The 15,445-nt window shown below is 31.6% G+C and overlaps 1 protein-coding gene across 3 annotated transcripts in view; it reads right to left on the bottom strand.

Annotated features, from left to right (window-relative positions):
- LOC117115642 (SID1 transmembrane family member 2-like) overlaps positions 1 to 15,445 on the bottom strand; it is a 61,400-nt gene that overhangs the window by 35,601 nt on the left and 10,354 nt on the right. For all 3 annotated transcript variants that reach the window (XM_033259521.1, XM_033259523.1, XM_033259522.1), the window contains exon 5: positions 7,355 to 7,453. In XM_033259521.1, the coding sequence (XP_033115412.1) occupies positions 7,355 to 7,453 (99 nt within the window). The remainder of the gene's footprint in view (positions 1 to 7,354; positions 7,454 to 15,445) is intronic.

Genomic DNA, 15,445 nt, shown 5'->3' with positions numbered 1-15,445 from the left:
TTATTATTATTTATTATTATTATTATTATTAATAATAACAAAAACAAATATTAAGGGCCGGATTGGCTTAATGGTATCCACAGTACTGTACCGTAAGCCATAAGCTTTCATAGCGCAACCTTTGGTATATACGCAATTGCATAATTGGCTTAAACTGTAACTTCGGTATTGGTGACATCTTTCCTATTTTCAAGACCATTCCTTATCTCCCCGTGATGATGACATCAGGATGAGATAAGATTAAAAATAATAATCCATATTATAAATAACTATGGAGTGACTTTCGGCATTCCTCAGTCACCCAAAAACTCTAGTTACACCCCCAGCAATTTTGAATATAATTTTAAACCAAACTATTAATCCATAACATAAGATTGATACAATTGTATTTTTAGAGGTTCCGTGTTGTTTGTTGAGTTATAACACTCCTATCTTGTTACAAAGCTAAACTTGTTTGCATTGTTAGCAGTATTTAAATATTGATAAGATACGATAAGGAACTATATACCAAAACTAACTACTAATATAAAACTGGACTATACTATACACTAATATTAAACTGGATTTACACATTACTGTAGACTATACACTGCGATGCGAAACTCATAAAACTGGACTATAAATGATCAATTAAACACAGTTTTTGACCAAGGCAATCAGCATACTGTACATACTATAGTGTTGCAGATGCATAAGATTTCAACCTTTTAGATTTATTATATTTTATATAACTCCCACATCATCACTCACCTACACTCCTCCTGAGGGGTGTGAAAAATGGAACACCTTTGGTTTGATAATCACTCGAATTAAATCAAGGAATTGTAAAAATGTTTAAAATGTGTTAAAACCTCCAAATATTGTGGCAACGCTTTCTGCTAGGGATGTATTTTGTGTTGCTTTGAACTCATAAACACCACTTTGATGGCTGAAGAATTTCAGTAATTATCTGTATGTTACCAACTATTCCAAAGAAGCTTAAATGTCCCCTCCCCCAAATAATCAGCTGAAAAACAAAAATTAAGTGTGCTTTTCTTAGCACATATACCATTTTCAAATAACAAGCACTGGATTGACAATATAAATAAGTATAAAGTACTGTACTTGGTTGAGTCTATACATTATACAATACACATTCTTTTTATTTATTTATTTATTTATTTATTTATATTATTTTTACTATAATTCTAAGTCTAATTCTAGGAATTATACAACCAGCAAGCATGTTGGTTAGTAAAATGACATCCCAAGGTCAAAGATTAATATTCAGATTGGAAAAAGATCAAATATTCTTTTCAAAAAATATTCAATGAATGAATGAATGAATGAATGAACGAATGAATGAATGAACGAGAATGAATGAATGAATGAATGAACGAACAACGAACGAACGAACAAATGGCTGATGGCAAACTCACCATCAAACATACACAAGCAAACAGAGTTAAACAGAACGTAAAACATGAATGAATGGACAAATATATGACTAAATGAATGAATAGATTATGAAAGGATGGATGGATGGATAGATGAATGAAATAACAAATGAGCAAATGAAGAGATTGAGAAATAAATAATTACATAATATATTTTCTATGACCTTGGCAAGTTTCTATTTGGTGTTCATATAAAAGAAACGATAATCAACTGTGTTGAATTTCAACATGTCTCACCTCAGATCTTACCAAGCAATTAATCATACTGTAGTATGGATGACTGGACAAGCTACTAAAGAGTTGAGTTGAGTATGATGTATGTTTACTATGGGTTTTTAATGGAATAACACCCTAAAGGCATGGAAGTATGAAAAATAAGTCATTTCTCAGCAATAACTCTGACGATGTGAATGGAAATCTTCAACCACTATCTTCACAACGAGTAGAATAGCAAAAAATAAAGAGCAAACTACAATATAAATCCCTGTAGGATTTGAGCTATTTCTCCAGCTACAGTTTCTTAGGACAATAGTGTATGATGTGGTGGTATATGCCCTCCCAGGTTCCCCTATAGAAAATTAGACTGGGAAAATAACTACTCTACAGAAAAACCTCTTTTTTTTTCTAATTTCTAAGAAATGAATACATTTTCAGACTTAATGTTTAATTAACCAATATCACAGTGTACACCAAACGTCTATTTTTAACCAAATGAAAAACATCCACAATAAATGTCAAATTTATCAACGTTATTGTGGTACAAATACTGTGCAAATTATCATTTTCACAGTAAATGACATTCAAACTTCAAGTTTGATTACATGTGAGGAATGATGATGACGAATATCGTCATTCACAGTTCTTCACCCAACTCAAATCAACATTTATCTATTCCAAGGGGCTATGGAGAGGAATTTCAGCATGTTTTTAGCTAATACTGTAACATTAGGCTTAATAGAGATATAAACATATTCTAAATTACCTGTACAGATACAATCAAAGCTAAATTTATACAGAATTTTTTACGCGGCCGTGTTAAGAGCGGTTGGTTAAACTTGTACGTGCACCTCTGTATTGTACATGATTAGACTTAAAAGATAAAAAAGGAGGCAATATTGTAGATGTACGGAAAATTAGAAAAATTATAAAGAAATAAGTTTAGTATATCTTATTTCATACAGTAATAATATACAAAAAAAATTAAAAATTAAATTAAATAAAGTAAAACAAAAAATAATTGTTTATAACCAATACACAGGTGAAAATACATAAAATAAAAGAATTAAAACATAAACAAAGCAATAACATCAAAATAAGAGACTGTTTTATACCTTGTTTCACATATTTATTTTTTTACAGATCATCAGAAAAAATTAAAATAAAATGTTGTTTTCTTATTTAGCAAATGATTTTGGCAAAAACATTTAGAGGGAGGAGAAAACATAAATAAAATGTTATTGTTGAATGTAAAAAGTGTAGATGAGATGGTTAAATGCTCTAAGTTTATATACAGTAAATGGGAAGAAATATACATGATTTTATTTAGATTTCAAGGCAGCGGCTAGTGCAATAAAAAATGAAAGAACTTTTATTATTCTTTCTGAAATTTCCATTTTTCCAAAATCACATTATTGGCGGGTGACGGGTTTGCTAAACAAGCACCAATAACAAAAAATGGCTAAATTATGACAATTGGAATATTGATCATTGCTCCAGGAACATGGCAATCCAAAGGTATATGTCAATAATTAATGATATGCATAATGTACATTAGCCTAATTGTAGTACTGCAGCAATTAACCAGAAATAATTACAAATCATTAAAGCTAACAAATTAATCCAGTCCAATAGATAACCAACGTCTTCCCAATCCCCATGTGCCTATAAAGTCCACAAGGCCAATTAAAACACAGTTATTTAAACTAGAGTAAAAGTTTTATGTAATTAATGATGAAGGTAATAATATAACACTAATTAGATCAATTTAATACTCACTGCTAAAGGATTTATATTTTGTGAATACTGTATTATCATACTGTTTCTGTACTTGTGTCTCAGAATAGGATACAGATTATAAATGGTACATTCTCTCTATCTGGGTCATCTGGCGTTAAGTTACGCTGCTGGATGGATAGATTTATGGGAAACCCACAAAATTCTGAAGAAGACTTTAAAATTTAGTTTGGTGAATTCTGGCGGTGATTGGGAATATACTGCTTTCTTAAACGTGCTCATGGGCCATTTTACACATGGGACCAACGGCTTAAAAGTCTCATCCGAAAGAGGATGCATTTTTGAAACTTGCATCTCAGCCCTTCCAGCTGTAATAACACCAGGAGAGCAGCGATGGGAATTGAACCGCCGACCAAGAGATCTCTATGATCCAGCGCACACACAGTGGCTACCACCAGTTTAACCGACTGAGCTAGCTACTCCTGTCTTTACAAGAGTACGCCATTATTTTTCTATCCGGTGCCAAATAAAGTGCACTATATATTCTATGTGGCACATATTATAAACACTACTGTATATGGTTTACTTATTCACCTTTAGTTGCACATCAATGTGAATTTTCATCACAACAACCTAGATTTCTTTCGATACCATGATACTTTTTACAGTAGATCTAAAATTTTTAAAGTTAAATGGCAGTTCTTCTTTGGTCTGTCCTGTTCTTTTTTTTTTTTTTTTTTCTGTCTTTCGTTCTAGTCAAGGACCTGTAGAGCATTTGCAGATCCTTCTTTAAAATAAAAGAAAGAACTTTTATTATTCTTTCTGAAATTTCCATTTTTCCAAAATCACATTATTGGCGGGTGACGGGTTTGCTAAACAAGCACCAATAACAAAAAATGGCTAAATTATGACAATTGGAATATTGATCATTGCTCCAGGAACATGGCAATCCAAAGGTATATGTCAATAATTAATGATATGCATAATGTACATTAGCCTAATTGTAGTACTGCAGCAATTAACCAGAAATAATTACAAATCATTAAAGCTAACAAATTAATCCAGTCCAATAGATAACCAACGTCTTCCCAATCCCCATGTGCCTATAAAGTCCACAAGGCCAATTAAAACACAGTTATTTAAACTAGAGTAAAAGTTTTATGTAATTAATGATGAAGGTAATAATATAACACTAATTAGATCAATTTAATACTCACTGCTAAAGGATTTATATTTTGTGAATACTGTATTATCATACTGTTTCTGTACTTGTGTCTCAGAATAGGATACAGATTATAAATGGTACATTCTCTCTATCTGGGTCATCTGGCGTTAAGTTACGCTGCTGGATGGATAGATTTATGGGAAACCCACAAAATTCTGAAGAAGACTTTAAAATTTAGTTTGGTGAATTCTGGCGGTGATTGGGAATATACTGCTTTCTTAAACGTGCTCATGGGCCATTTTACACATGGGACCAACGGCTTAAAAGTCTCATCCGAAAGAGGATGCATTTTTGAAACTTGCATCTCAGCCCTTCCAGCTGTAATAACACCAGGAGAGCAGCGATGGGAATTGATCCGCCGACCAAGAGATCTCTATGATCCAGCGCACACACAGTGTCTACCACCAGTTTAACCGACTGAGCTAGCTGCTCCTGTCTTTACAAGAGTACGCCATTATTTTTCTATTCGGTGCCAAATAAATTGCACTATATATTCTGTGTGGCACATATTATAAACACTACTGTATATGATTTACTTATTCATCTTAGTTGCACATCAATGTGAATTTTCATCACATCCAACTCACAACACACACCTAGATTTCTTTCGATACCATGATACTTTTTAGATCTAAAATTTTTTAAGTTAAATGGCAGTTCTTCTTTGGTCTGTCCTGTTTTTTTTTTTTTTTTTTCCTCTGTCTTTCCTTCTAGTCAAGGACCTGTAGAGCATTTGCAGATCCTTCTTTAAAATACTGTGGTTAATACCCACTATGTCCTTGATAATAATATTGCCTCATCAATGTTTCTGCTTTTTCCCACTAGATTTTCTTTCTGATAGTAGATTATAGTATTTCTTAATAAGTTCCTCTCTCCTATCTCTCGTTTTCATTTTAGAATATAAGCAATAGACAAGTATCAGAATAATGTCACACAAACAATTATAATAATTTTTATACATTATTTTATGATCGCTTTTAATAATGAATAGTGTAATGAACTACATGTGCTACTAAAAACTGAACACAAATACATGATTCGTAAATAGATTTTACAGTGAGTATGGCCAAAAGCACTGGTGATCAGCAAAAACCCACTGATTTTCGGAAAAAATCAACATTTTGTTGTTGGTATTTTTAGATTCTGTATGAACTCTTCTTTAAAACATTTTTTATTCGATGGAAATTGGTTGAGTATTAAAGAGAAGAGAAGAAATATTTAATTCATTAGATATCAGCCAAGTATTTTTTTTTAGAAAACTGCTTCCAAAGATTCCAAAATCAATAGTTTACAATAAGGATTTGTAAGTTTAATATAATTTCAGTTAGATTTAGTTATTGATTGTTCTTCAATATATTTATTTTATAAACTGTAAATATCTGATATTGTCCAAAATTCTGATTATCTGATTAGTATTGGGTACTCCTAGTGAAAAATTAGAAATTGCGACAAATGTTGGGTTTTGCCAGAGCCGGTCACATTTAATCTCACGCACAAGTGTCTAGACCTTTGTATCTATGATGGACACTACAGTACTGTACCTGAGAAAACAAGTCCAACTTTAGATCAGTAAACGACTGACGGTATTACATGTACACACTAGGTCATGTGACGCGCGATTACTTGGAACAGTTAATCTGTCATCTGCCATTATCTCATCGCAAAGCCATGGATTAGCATCACTTGGCCGGCAGTGTGCATCGACAATTGAAAATTAGCATTTCATTACCTTAAACGAAGCGCAGCTGAATAATTTATAAAAAACATGAAACAGATAAAAATTTAGCATTAAATTGCAAACTATCTTCTCTTTCACATTCAAAATGATGAAGTATGATTCATGGTAGATTATGATTAAAATGGAATCTTTGGTTGAAATACATTTTCCATTATCCCATATATTCTATTAATTCATTCAGTTTTTTATTAAATAACTTTAGCATGGATGTTAATGTATTATTAACAAATTCTACAAATTAATTTATTGATTATGGTTAATATTAACAATAAATTTGATGATGATGATAATGACTATCAACATGAACATGATGATTGTGAAGTGGCATAGGGGTGCAAAGTGATGTTGGGCACCCCCAAAAGAAGAGACTTGAACCCACCTACAGTTCCCCCTCACTGAAAATATTTGTTTAAATTCATTGTAAAATTATACATTTAAGCAAATCCGAAAACAAAAACTTGTTCAATGTATTTTTTTTATAGCGTAAACAAAGTCATTCTTTTGTATTATAGATATCAAATATGAATGTGCTGATGAGGATGCTGTATTGTATACACCATTTTATTGAGTCAATTTTGAAACAACACCACCAACGTTTCGCAACTTTTCACTGGGGGGACTTCCAGAGGCCTAGCCTGAACAGCTGGCAAGTTACCATCGTGCAGCGGATACCACTGCTTGACCTTTGCCATAGCAGCAGCAGCAGACAATAGAATCTTTTGCTAATTACTGTATGTAAACATTGAAATAGCTTTTTAAGACTCAGACTTGTTTTTATTATCAACATTTTGTTCTTTTTCCGTTTCAAAAATATTTGTGCTCGTTAGTAATTTAATCATGATGGTAATTATATAGAACAAAATGCTAGGCCTGTGGAACTAAGCCCAATCGTGGTAGTTGCCAGGTTCCTGGAAATTTTTATTACAAACTTGGCGAAAATGGGGTATAGTATTACATGATGATGATTCAAATGCTGATTTTGTTTTTCATTCAAGAACTTACATTGATAGACTGCAACGAAACAACTGCACATAAGCTGGTATTTGACGTGGCTTTCACAATTACTGACTTTATTCCATCCGGAAATTTAAACTTATAGTACTGTAGAGGAAAAAAAATACATATTGAGTTAATAGAAAAATGTGGAGGATGAAAAAATAATAATTAGAAATTTTCCCACATCAATTCAAAAATTGAACCAAAAAATGTTAAAAATAAAGCAAAGTTACGAGAATAGCATTAAATTTATGGTCAGATAGAAATAGGTGATTCCAGAGATGGTGAAGGGAAGGGGGGGGCTGAACAAAAGACAGAACACTGACCATATGTTTGACATATATTTTTAAGTGAAAGGACTTGCAAAATCAGTTTAACAGAGTGCAACACAGGGCGTAAATTACTCTAAAAAAACATGATGGTTGTTTAAATGATAGTGGCCCAGGGTTGGGGAGGCCTGGCATAGCCATCGGAGATCCACGGCAAAATCTGCCGGGAAGAAATAGAACATTGTGGGGAGCTCTATCAAATTTTATGTGACAAAAAACTGTGATATGCCCATATTTGGGCATAAACTATGATATGACATCATCATGCCCATATATAGGCACATCACATAAAATGTGATAGTGTGGACAGAGCTTTAGGAAGTCCTTGTTAAGCTCTGTTTACACTATCAAAATTTCTTTGACAAAAAACTGTTGTAAAGTCATGATATGCCTATATATGGTCATGATGTGATGTCATCATAACCATTTTCAGGCATGTCACTTGTTTTTGTCATATCAATTTGATAGTCTGGACAGGGCCTTACACTTAGCATATTCCCCCTGTAAAATTACGTCTTAGTGTGAATTAGGTATTAGTCTGGGTATCTCCATGTACAGTAAGTATATCAAGTTCACTTTAAAGTGCATGTTTATTAATACTGTCTCATGTACATTCTATTTTGAGACAATACCTTAATAGGAAAAATCAATTTTCTCAGCACTATGAAATTTCATACCCCAAATGTATTTAGGTTTTATGAATATCTATTGATATAATTTAATATATTGATTAAATTGTATATACATCAGTAAGCAATATTAAAACAAGGAGTGAAAGGTGAAGAGAAACTTAAAACTATAATAGGCAGGCCTGGGTTAGAATGACTAGGGAAAAATCCACAGGAAATGGGGAAACTGTAGGCCTGCCTAGGTTTGAACATGGAGGTACCTCCATGGTTTGAAGGACTGGAACAATTAACAGGAAATGGAGAAGCTTGTGTACAATAAATATGATTGATTAGAAAACAATGCATTTTCTCAGGCTGTTTACAGTAGATTTTATCTACCCTAGGAATAAGTAATTTATCAGGTAATATTATTAATGGATTGTAACAGTGTGGAAAATCTATTAACTTAATTATTTCCTAATATTCTTAAATTATAATACAATCTCTATAATTAGGAAGATTAGATTCCAATTATCCTCTTCTTTTAGCTATAATTATGAAAGGGATGTATATGTATGTAAATGAATCTGTCTCTGGTACAAACCATGAAAAATAAGTTTAAATGATATTTAGGTAGACAATATTTAGCTATACTTTGGTATTTGAATCAGGTTCCTATGTTGAGTACACCCAGCGGTGGCAGTGGGAGTGATGGGGGCACAGCACCCTCTATCAAGGAGAGCTGGTCCCACCATCGGGGAGAAAAACCACAATCTATCAGTGTCCAGAAGAATAAAAAATTATATGTATTTTCTACATGTAGACCCTAAAATCGATTAAACAAGCCTTTGAAACCCATAAGTTGTCACATTTGCCGGGAACTGTGCCCCTTGGATCAATTTTTACACATTTTGAGCGATGCCCAACCACATCCACTTTGCTCATGTCAGAGACCCTCCATGGGGGACCTGGGACCTCCCGTTGGGCAAATCCTGGTGCCACCCTTGAGTACAACCTAAGTTTATTTCATTTTGAAATTTAGATTTATGAAAAAACACTTCACAAAGCTTGACAAATAAACAAATAAATCACTTCTTGTTGGTTTTTCTATCAATTCTAAAAAAAAACCTTGTATAAACATGTGTCTGAAAAATAATTTTATGTATATTAACTAATATTTGCTATATATAAATTTGAATAACCAAATTATTTTTACGACTATATTTTTATGATTGCAATGAATTGACTTGACGTACAACAACCTCTCACATTTTCTATTGGAATAAACTTTTTTCGTGCTTTGGTTCTTATAACATGAAGCGCCACTGATAATTACTTCGGTTTTTTAAATGGCGCTATATAAGTTCCTAACTTATTATTATTTTTTCAGCAGTCAATGTAAAGAACATGATATGATTAATTAGTTCTCTTTTGAACTGGACAGAGACGCCTACACAATGTTGAATAAATATACATAAGACTGCATGGGTTACATTCTCAACTATGATATCTCTAACCATGTCATACATGGTTATGTTTCCATGGCAACAACAATGTTGCCATTGGGCATCATTACCATAATTATAATAAAGCTTGGTAAAAAATAATATGTTAAAATGACAGACAAGAATGAGGAATTCATACAGCAGTGATGTATCCTCATAAAAACCATTCATTTTAGTTTTACCATGAAGGTATTATAGTGAACACTTTCATGATTTTACTGCTTTCGTCTTTTAATCTGCGAAAGTTAAGAAATGTTGAAGCTTTTAACTCATTAAACATTTCTTACTATTTATATTTCTTTGGCTTTGGGCAGCTCTTATAACACTGTACTCTTGCAAAGACATTTGAGAAAAAAAAATTGAAATGATTTTCCTATGCCAGAGAAGAAGCTATAACACCCAGTCCAATATCAGAATGGCAGTCAAAATCAGCTTCGCTCCCTTATTACGGGCCCCTCCCACCTATAACAGTCACCGCCAGGCCCCCACAAACTCTGTGATGCCACTGGTTAAATGGTTGTACCTTTCTCACAAATAGGATTTGGTGATAGAAAAGTCATTTTTGTCTAATAAACAAATAATTTCTAAAATAAGAAAATAAATGCACATAAATATTATACCATATCTTTCAAAACGTAAACAATCGTGAGTGACCCTCCTAGCTAAGCTAAAGAAGGTTGTATCTATAATAAAGGTAAAGATATAATATAATATTATTATATAATATACTATAATATATGATATACTGTGTAATAATAATAAATAATAATAAGGTTATCAAAATATAGTAATTATATAATTAATATAATAATTATAATATAATTTTATATTTATTTTTAAGGTACAATAAAGGTAAAGATATAATTTATATAATGTACTGTATTTTTATTATATGGCCATTATGTCTTCAATGCAATGCAATGCATGTTCTCTATGATATACAGTAATCACAAACATATTCTTCAACAAAAAATGTATCTAGTCAGAAACAACTATAAGTCGATGGATTGTGAATGGCATTGAAATGTCAAGGAAGTAATAATGACTAAAATTATATCCCATACATTTGCTACAGTCACAATATATTTTTCAAACATTTCACAATTAATATAGGCCTACTGTACCGTATATTCTTCCATTATATATCTGACAATGTTAAAAAAATATTGTGAAATAACTTAATCTGGTTTCAAATATGTGTTTGCCCTCCAATTCGAGACTTGAAAATTTGGGATGGTCTCGAATTAAAGGGGTCTCAGAGTTAAGGGTCTCTAATTGGAGGGTGAACTGTATCACAAAAAATCTTAATATTGAGATAGTAAAAAGTCTCATCGAAGAAAAATGAGCTTCCAAGATACAGAAAACGTTTGTAACTGTGTTTATATATTATAAAGATACTGTAGTGATAATGAGGCTAATACTAAAATATACATTTTAACTTTTAAAAACTATTTTTTATGATAATGAAACTTTGCTGAAAATTACTGTTTTTAATATTGTTTTGTATTTATGCATTTGTTTTATTCTGTTTCCTTTTTTACATGAATATATTATGTGACACTTGTACTTTGTATATTTCAAGCCAACCAACTGCTTTGCAATAAACATTACTTTGCATCTATATAGCATTTAAAACATATGGTATAGTATACATTTTTGCTTATTGCTAGATCTCCACAATGCAATTATTTTAAGTACTTATTTAATATTTCTTCTAGTGCGGTATTATTTAGAGAAAGAGGGATGATGATGATGATAATTTCCATATTTAGTCAATTTGTTTTCAATGCTTTCTGAATGTTATTGCTGCCTGAGAGAAAAGACAATTACCATAATTACATGTTGTATTCTATTGGAGTTCTCTAATTGGTTTCTGAATTATTACAAGATGTTAAAACGCTAATTATGGTAGAACTGTATTATATAGAACTGTCTTGTTCTATTGTGTAGGGTTTTGTTCTGGATATAACTTGTGAATAGAATGAGAATAGTTGAACCACACCTTTTTCTTCTTTGAAATATTATCATAACTGTAGACCATTTTTATCATCCTCATTGCCATACCATTATATTTATCAATAAAAATCACAGCCATCACCACCTTTGTCCATGTCAGGCCAACTGCAGCAAAATCTTCCACTACAACTTCCAAGACATCACTGCCATTGCTTAAACATAACCAGTTATCTTTATCACTAGCATCACCACCTTCAATGCTACTATCAACTGCATCACCAGCTTATTACCACCAGTATCATCATCATAGCCATTACCATTACCATTGTATTCACCACTATTAAACATCATTGCCATCACAACCTTCATCAAACCACATCAAATAATAATAATAATAATAATAATAATAATAATAATAATAATAATAATAGTACACAATTGATGGAGAATTAACTAATTCAGTGTTTGAATAGTCAGACAGGTAGCCTTCAGTATCAATAAGTTCATAATCATTTCCACTATCAATATTTTTATCATTTACAATTCATCACCTAAACAATTTGATCATTCACATATTTGATGATTATATCTTCAAAAACTGCGCAGTTTGTACATCAGGATCATAATGTGTGCTGAGTGCCAGACGTACAATTTTCAAGTACTTGACGATTTCAAACTGCACGACATGCACACATTCTGTTGGTCAAATACTTTGACATAATCAGGTACAGTATTGTTGACAAGAATTCCAAAATGGATTTCAATTTACGATGCAATATTTGTCTGGTGTGTATAGTTGTAGCATACTATAGGCCTAGAGTATACAGTACCTGCCAAGCACAGTCAATGAAAACTTTGTAAATTTTATTGAACTGAACACGTGTTTAAATATTGTCAGTAAAAATTCAATTAAAGACGAGAGGGAGAAACTAATTTGTGTAGATCAATATATGTCTCTTCATGCCGAAGACAGCAAGAAGGTCACAATTGAATGAGTACTACTTTGAAGAGCAGAACCAAAGCTTATTAATACAATGGTTTTCATTGGGCACATGTGTGCATTAACTTAAATTAATTTCATTTTTTTTCTATATATTTTTATGCTAATATATTTAATTCTACTTGTTTAATTTAATATTCTGATTCATTATTAATTTATTTCTATTCTAATTAACCATTATAATTGTGTTTATTATAACAGGTTTATTTTTACATAAAACTGGGTTGATGACATACAGTACTTTTGTTTTTATATTTATTTAGTTCACTTTTGTGTCTAAGCCAGTCAGCTCAGTCTTGTTTTTGTTTGGCAATAAAAGAATAAGAATAAATATTGAGAAAAAACATTGAGATCTAATCGGTTACTTGAAATTCCTAAATTTAGAAAAATTACCTATACCCACTATAGTCCAAAGTTTATATCTATTGATAATATTAATACAAATAATAATAATTAAAATTCACCAACTATAACAAACTTCAATGCATTAATTAAATTCAATTGGCTGTTAACGTGCAATATTGTACAGTACTTACAATTGACTGACTGAATGCTGTTTTTTGTTTCTTATTTGTTTGTGAAATACCATAGTGATGAGGGGGTGTTCCATTTCAGAGACAAAGGCAATTAGTCGATTAGTCAATAAATAAATAAATAAAAATTCAATGAACAATTAATTTGCGCACATGTTAAATTAAAATAAACCTGCCCTTTTTAGATCTCAAAGTTTTTGATTAGTTAAATTTCAATGCAATTTATCATGGTTACAATAACTTTCACAATAATTTTATCAACCAATATAAATAGATTTTGGGAACCACAATGGAAATAAATTTCTGCCATCCTAGGCATCTCGATTCAATGTTTTAAAAATTAGTCCTACTTTTACAATCCTGTGTTTTTAGATGATGGGACAACAGTAGACTTCTACTGCCAAGTAGGCTTTGAAGTATTTAAAATACTGTAATAATAATAAATATTTTTTAGCTAATACTGAAAAATTGTACACTATTAAAAACATTTTTGTATTTTTTTTATAATGCTGATCAATCAATCAATCAATCAATCATTTATTACAATTATTTATTGCAAGAACTACCATCGGCTACTACTATCTACCAGAACAATATAAAAAAAAACAATATAAAAAAACATAAATAATGCATCATGGGTAATGCCAAGTGATGTAATGCCAAAGGAATGTCAAAAACAAATATGAAGATGAATTTTTCAATCAGCATTTATGAGTTTCAGTAGGTTTACAATTGTAGAGTGATTACTCTTTTCATTTTCAATCGCATTTAATTGTACATGTTGCAATACTTTCGCAAAAACTACAGGATGTATGAGCTATGTACGTGATGTTCCCAATGTCTCATTATGCAGCCAAGGAACGATGTTGTTTTAGTCACAAAGGGTATTGATAAGCTAAAGAATAAATTCATGAATCTAGTCCACGCTCTCAAGCATTTTAACACTCTGTCCTATATGTTGATGATTACCTTTATTATAATTTCTTCATCGTGAGTCAAATTTAATAGCAATGTAATAAAAATTATGGCATTCACAACACAGTTTCTATAGTTGATGGTTAACGTTATGATTTAATATATACATTTTTATACTACAATAATCTGAATTCAAAATTCTAAAAGTGAACCAAATATAAAATAAGAGATTGCATTAAAATATTATTAATTACCATAGATTCTTGTGTACTGTTGATGAGGCTTAAAATAGCAAATTATAATCGAAAAACAGAAGGTTATCTTGCACAACATACACATTTTTTTTATTTTTAAAATCATGTTCGCCCTTAATGTGCAGATCATCCGTAACATGCAAATTTAATACTAAAATTAAGCTACAGTACTTGTTTAATTTGCCAGTTTAGTATTAATTAAATGCTTTTTAAGCAATGAATTCCATGAACTTTACCAAGCCTAGACCTTGGACTTACATGGTGGTTTCAAGGCTAAATACAGGCTTGGTCCCAGTGGATCGTATCGTAAGGAGGAATTCCGACGGCGGAAGAGGGAATGGGGAGGACATCTTATACGGCCGAAATATCGATTTGATAACGATTTATCAGTTATGCGATAACATATTTTGACAAATCAAATCAGATGATGTCAGACATCATCTGATTTGATTCTTAAAAATATTTTGTTATCGTATACACGATAAATCATTATCGAATCGTCCTAGTGTAAAAACTTCTCTTATTTCTTTTGTTTTCTATATGCACAATCACTTTTTAGCTTTTTTATCGTTATCGTTGAAGTATAAACAGGTCTTTAGATTTAAATAAATATTATTTTTATACATTATGTTTAGGTAGAACAGGTAGCACAAAAATATAAATACAGGTTTCCCTCTAAGACGTGATCTACAAATTATCCCCAACGACAGAAACGGGTCAAACACGTTTACTATTGTTATATGACAAGCTCCCAAACGCGTCTGTGAAATGCCGTTTGGAAGCTTGTCGTTCGAGTCCTTTATTCCGTTTGGAAGTTAACTCCTCCGCTTTTCATATGGCTGACTGCTCGTTAATGGCAAATGTTAAATGCATTCAGCGGAATTTGATCGTGATTTAAACAACTTCAAAACTTGTTCAGTGTCCCTACCGTACCAAGGCTATGTAGGCCTATGCCTATATTTATAATAGTAGTAGCCCGGTAGTAAAATGCTAGCCT

This window comes from Anneissia japonica, unplaced genomic scaffold, assembly GCF_011630105.1.
Source record: "Anneissia japonica isolate Jap-2015-1 unplaced genomic scaffold, ASM1163010v1 scaffold16662_len1167910_cov178, whole genome shotgun sequence".
NCBI lineage: Eukaryota > Metazoa > Echinodermata > Crinoidea > Comatulida > Comatulidae > Anneissia > Anneissia japonica.
This window is presented reverse-complemented; position numbering and strand designations above follow the sequence as displayed.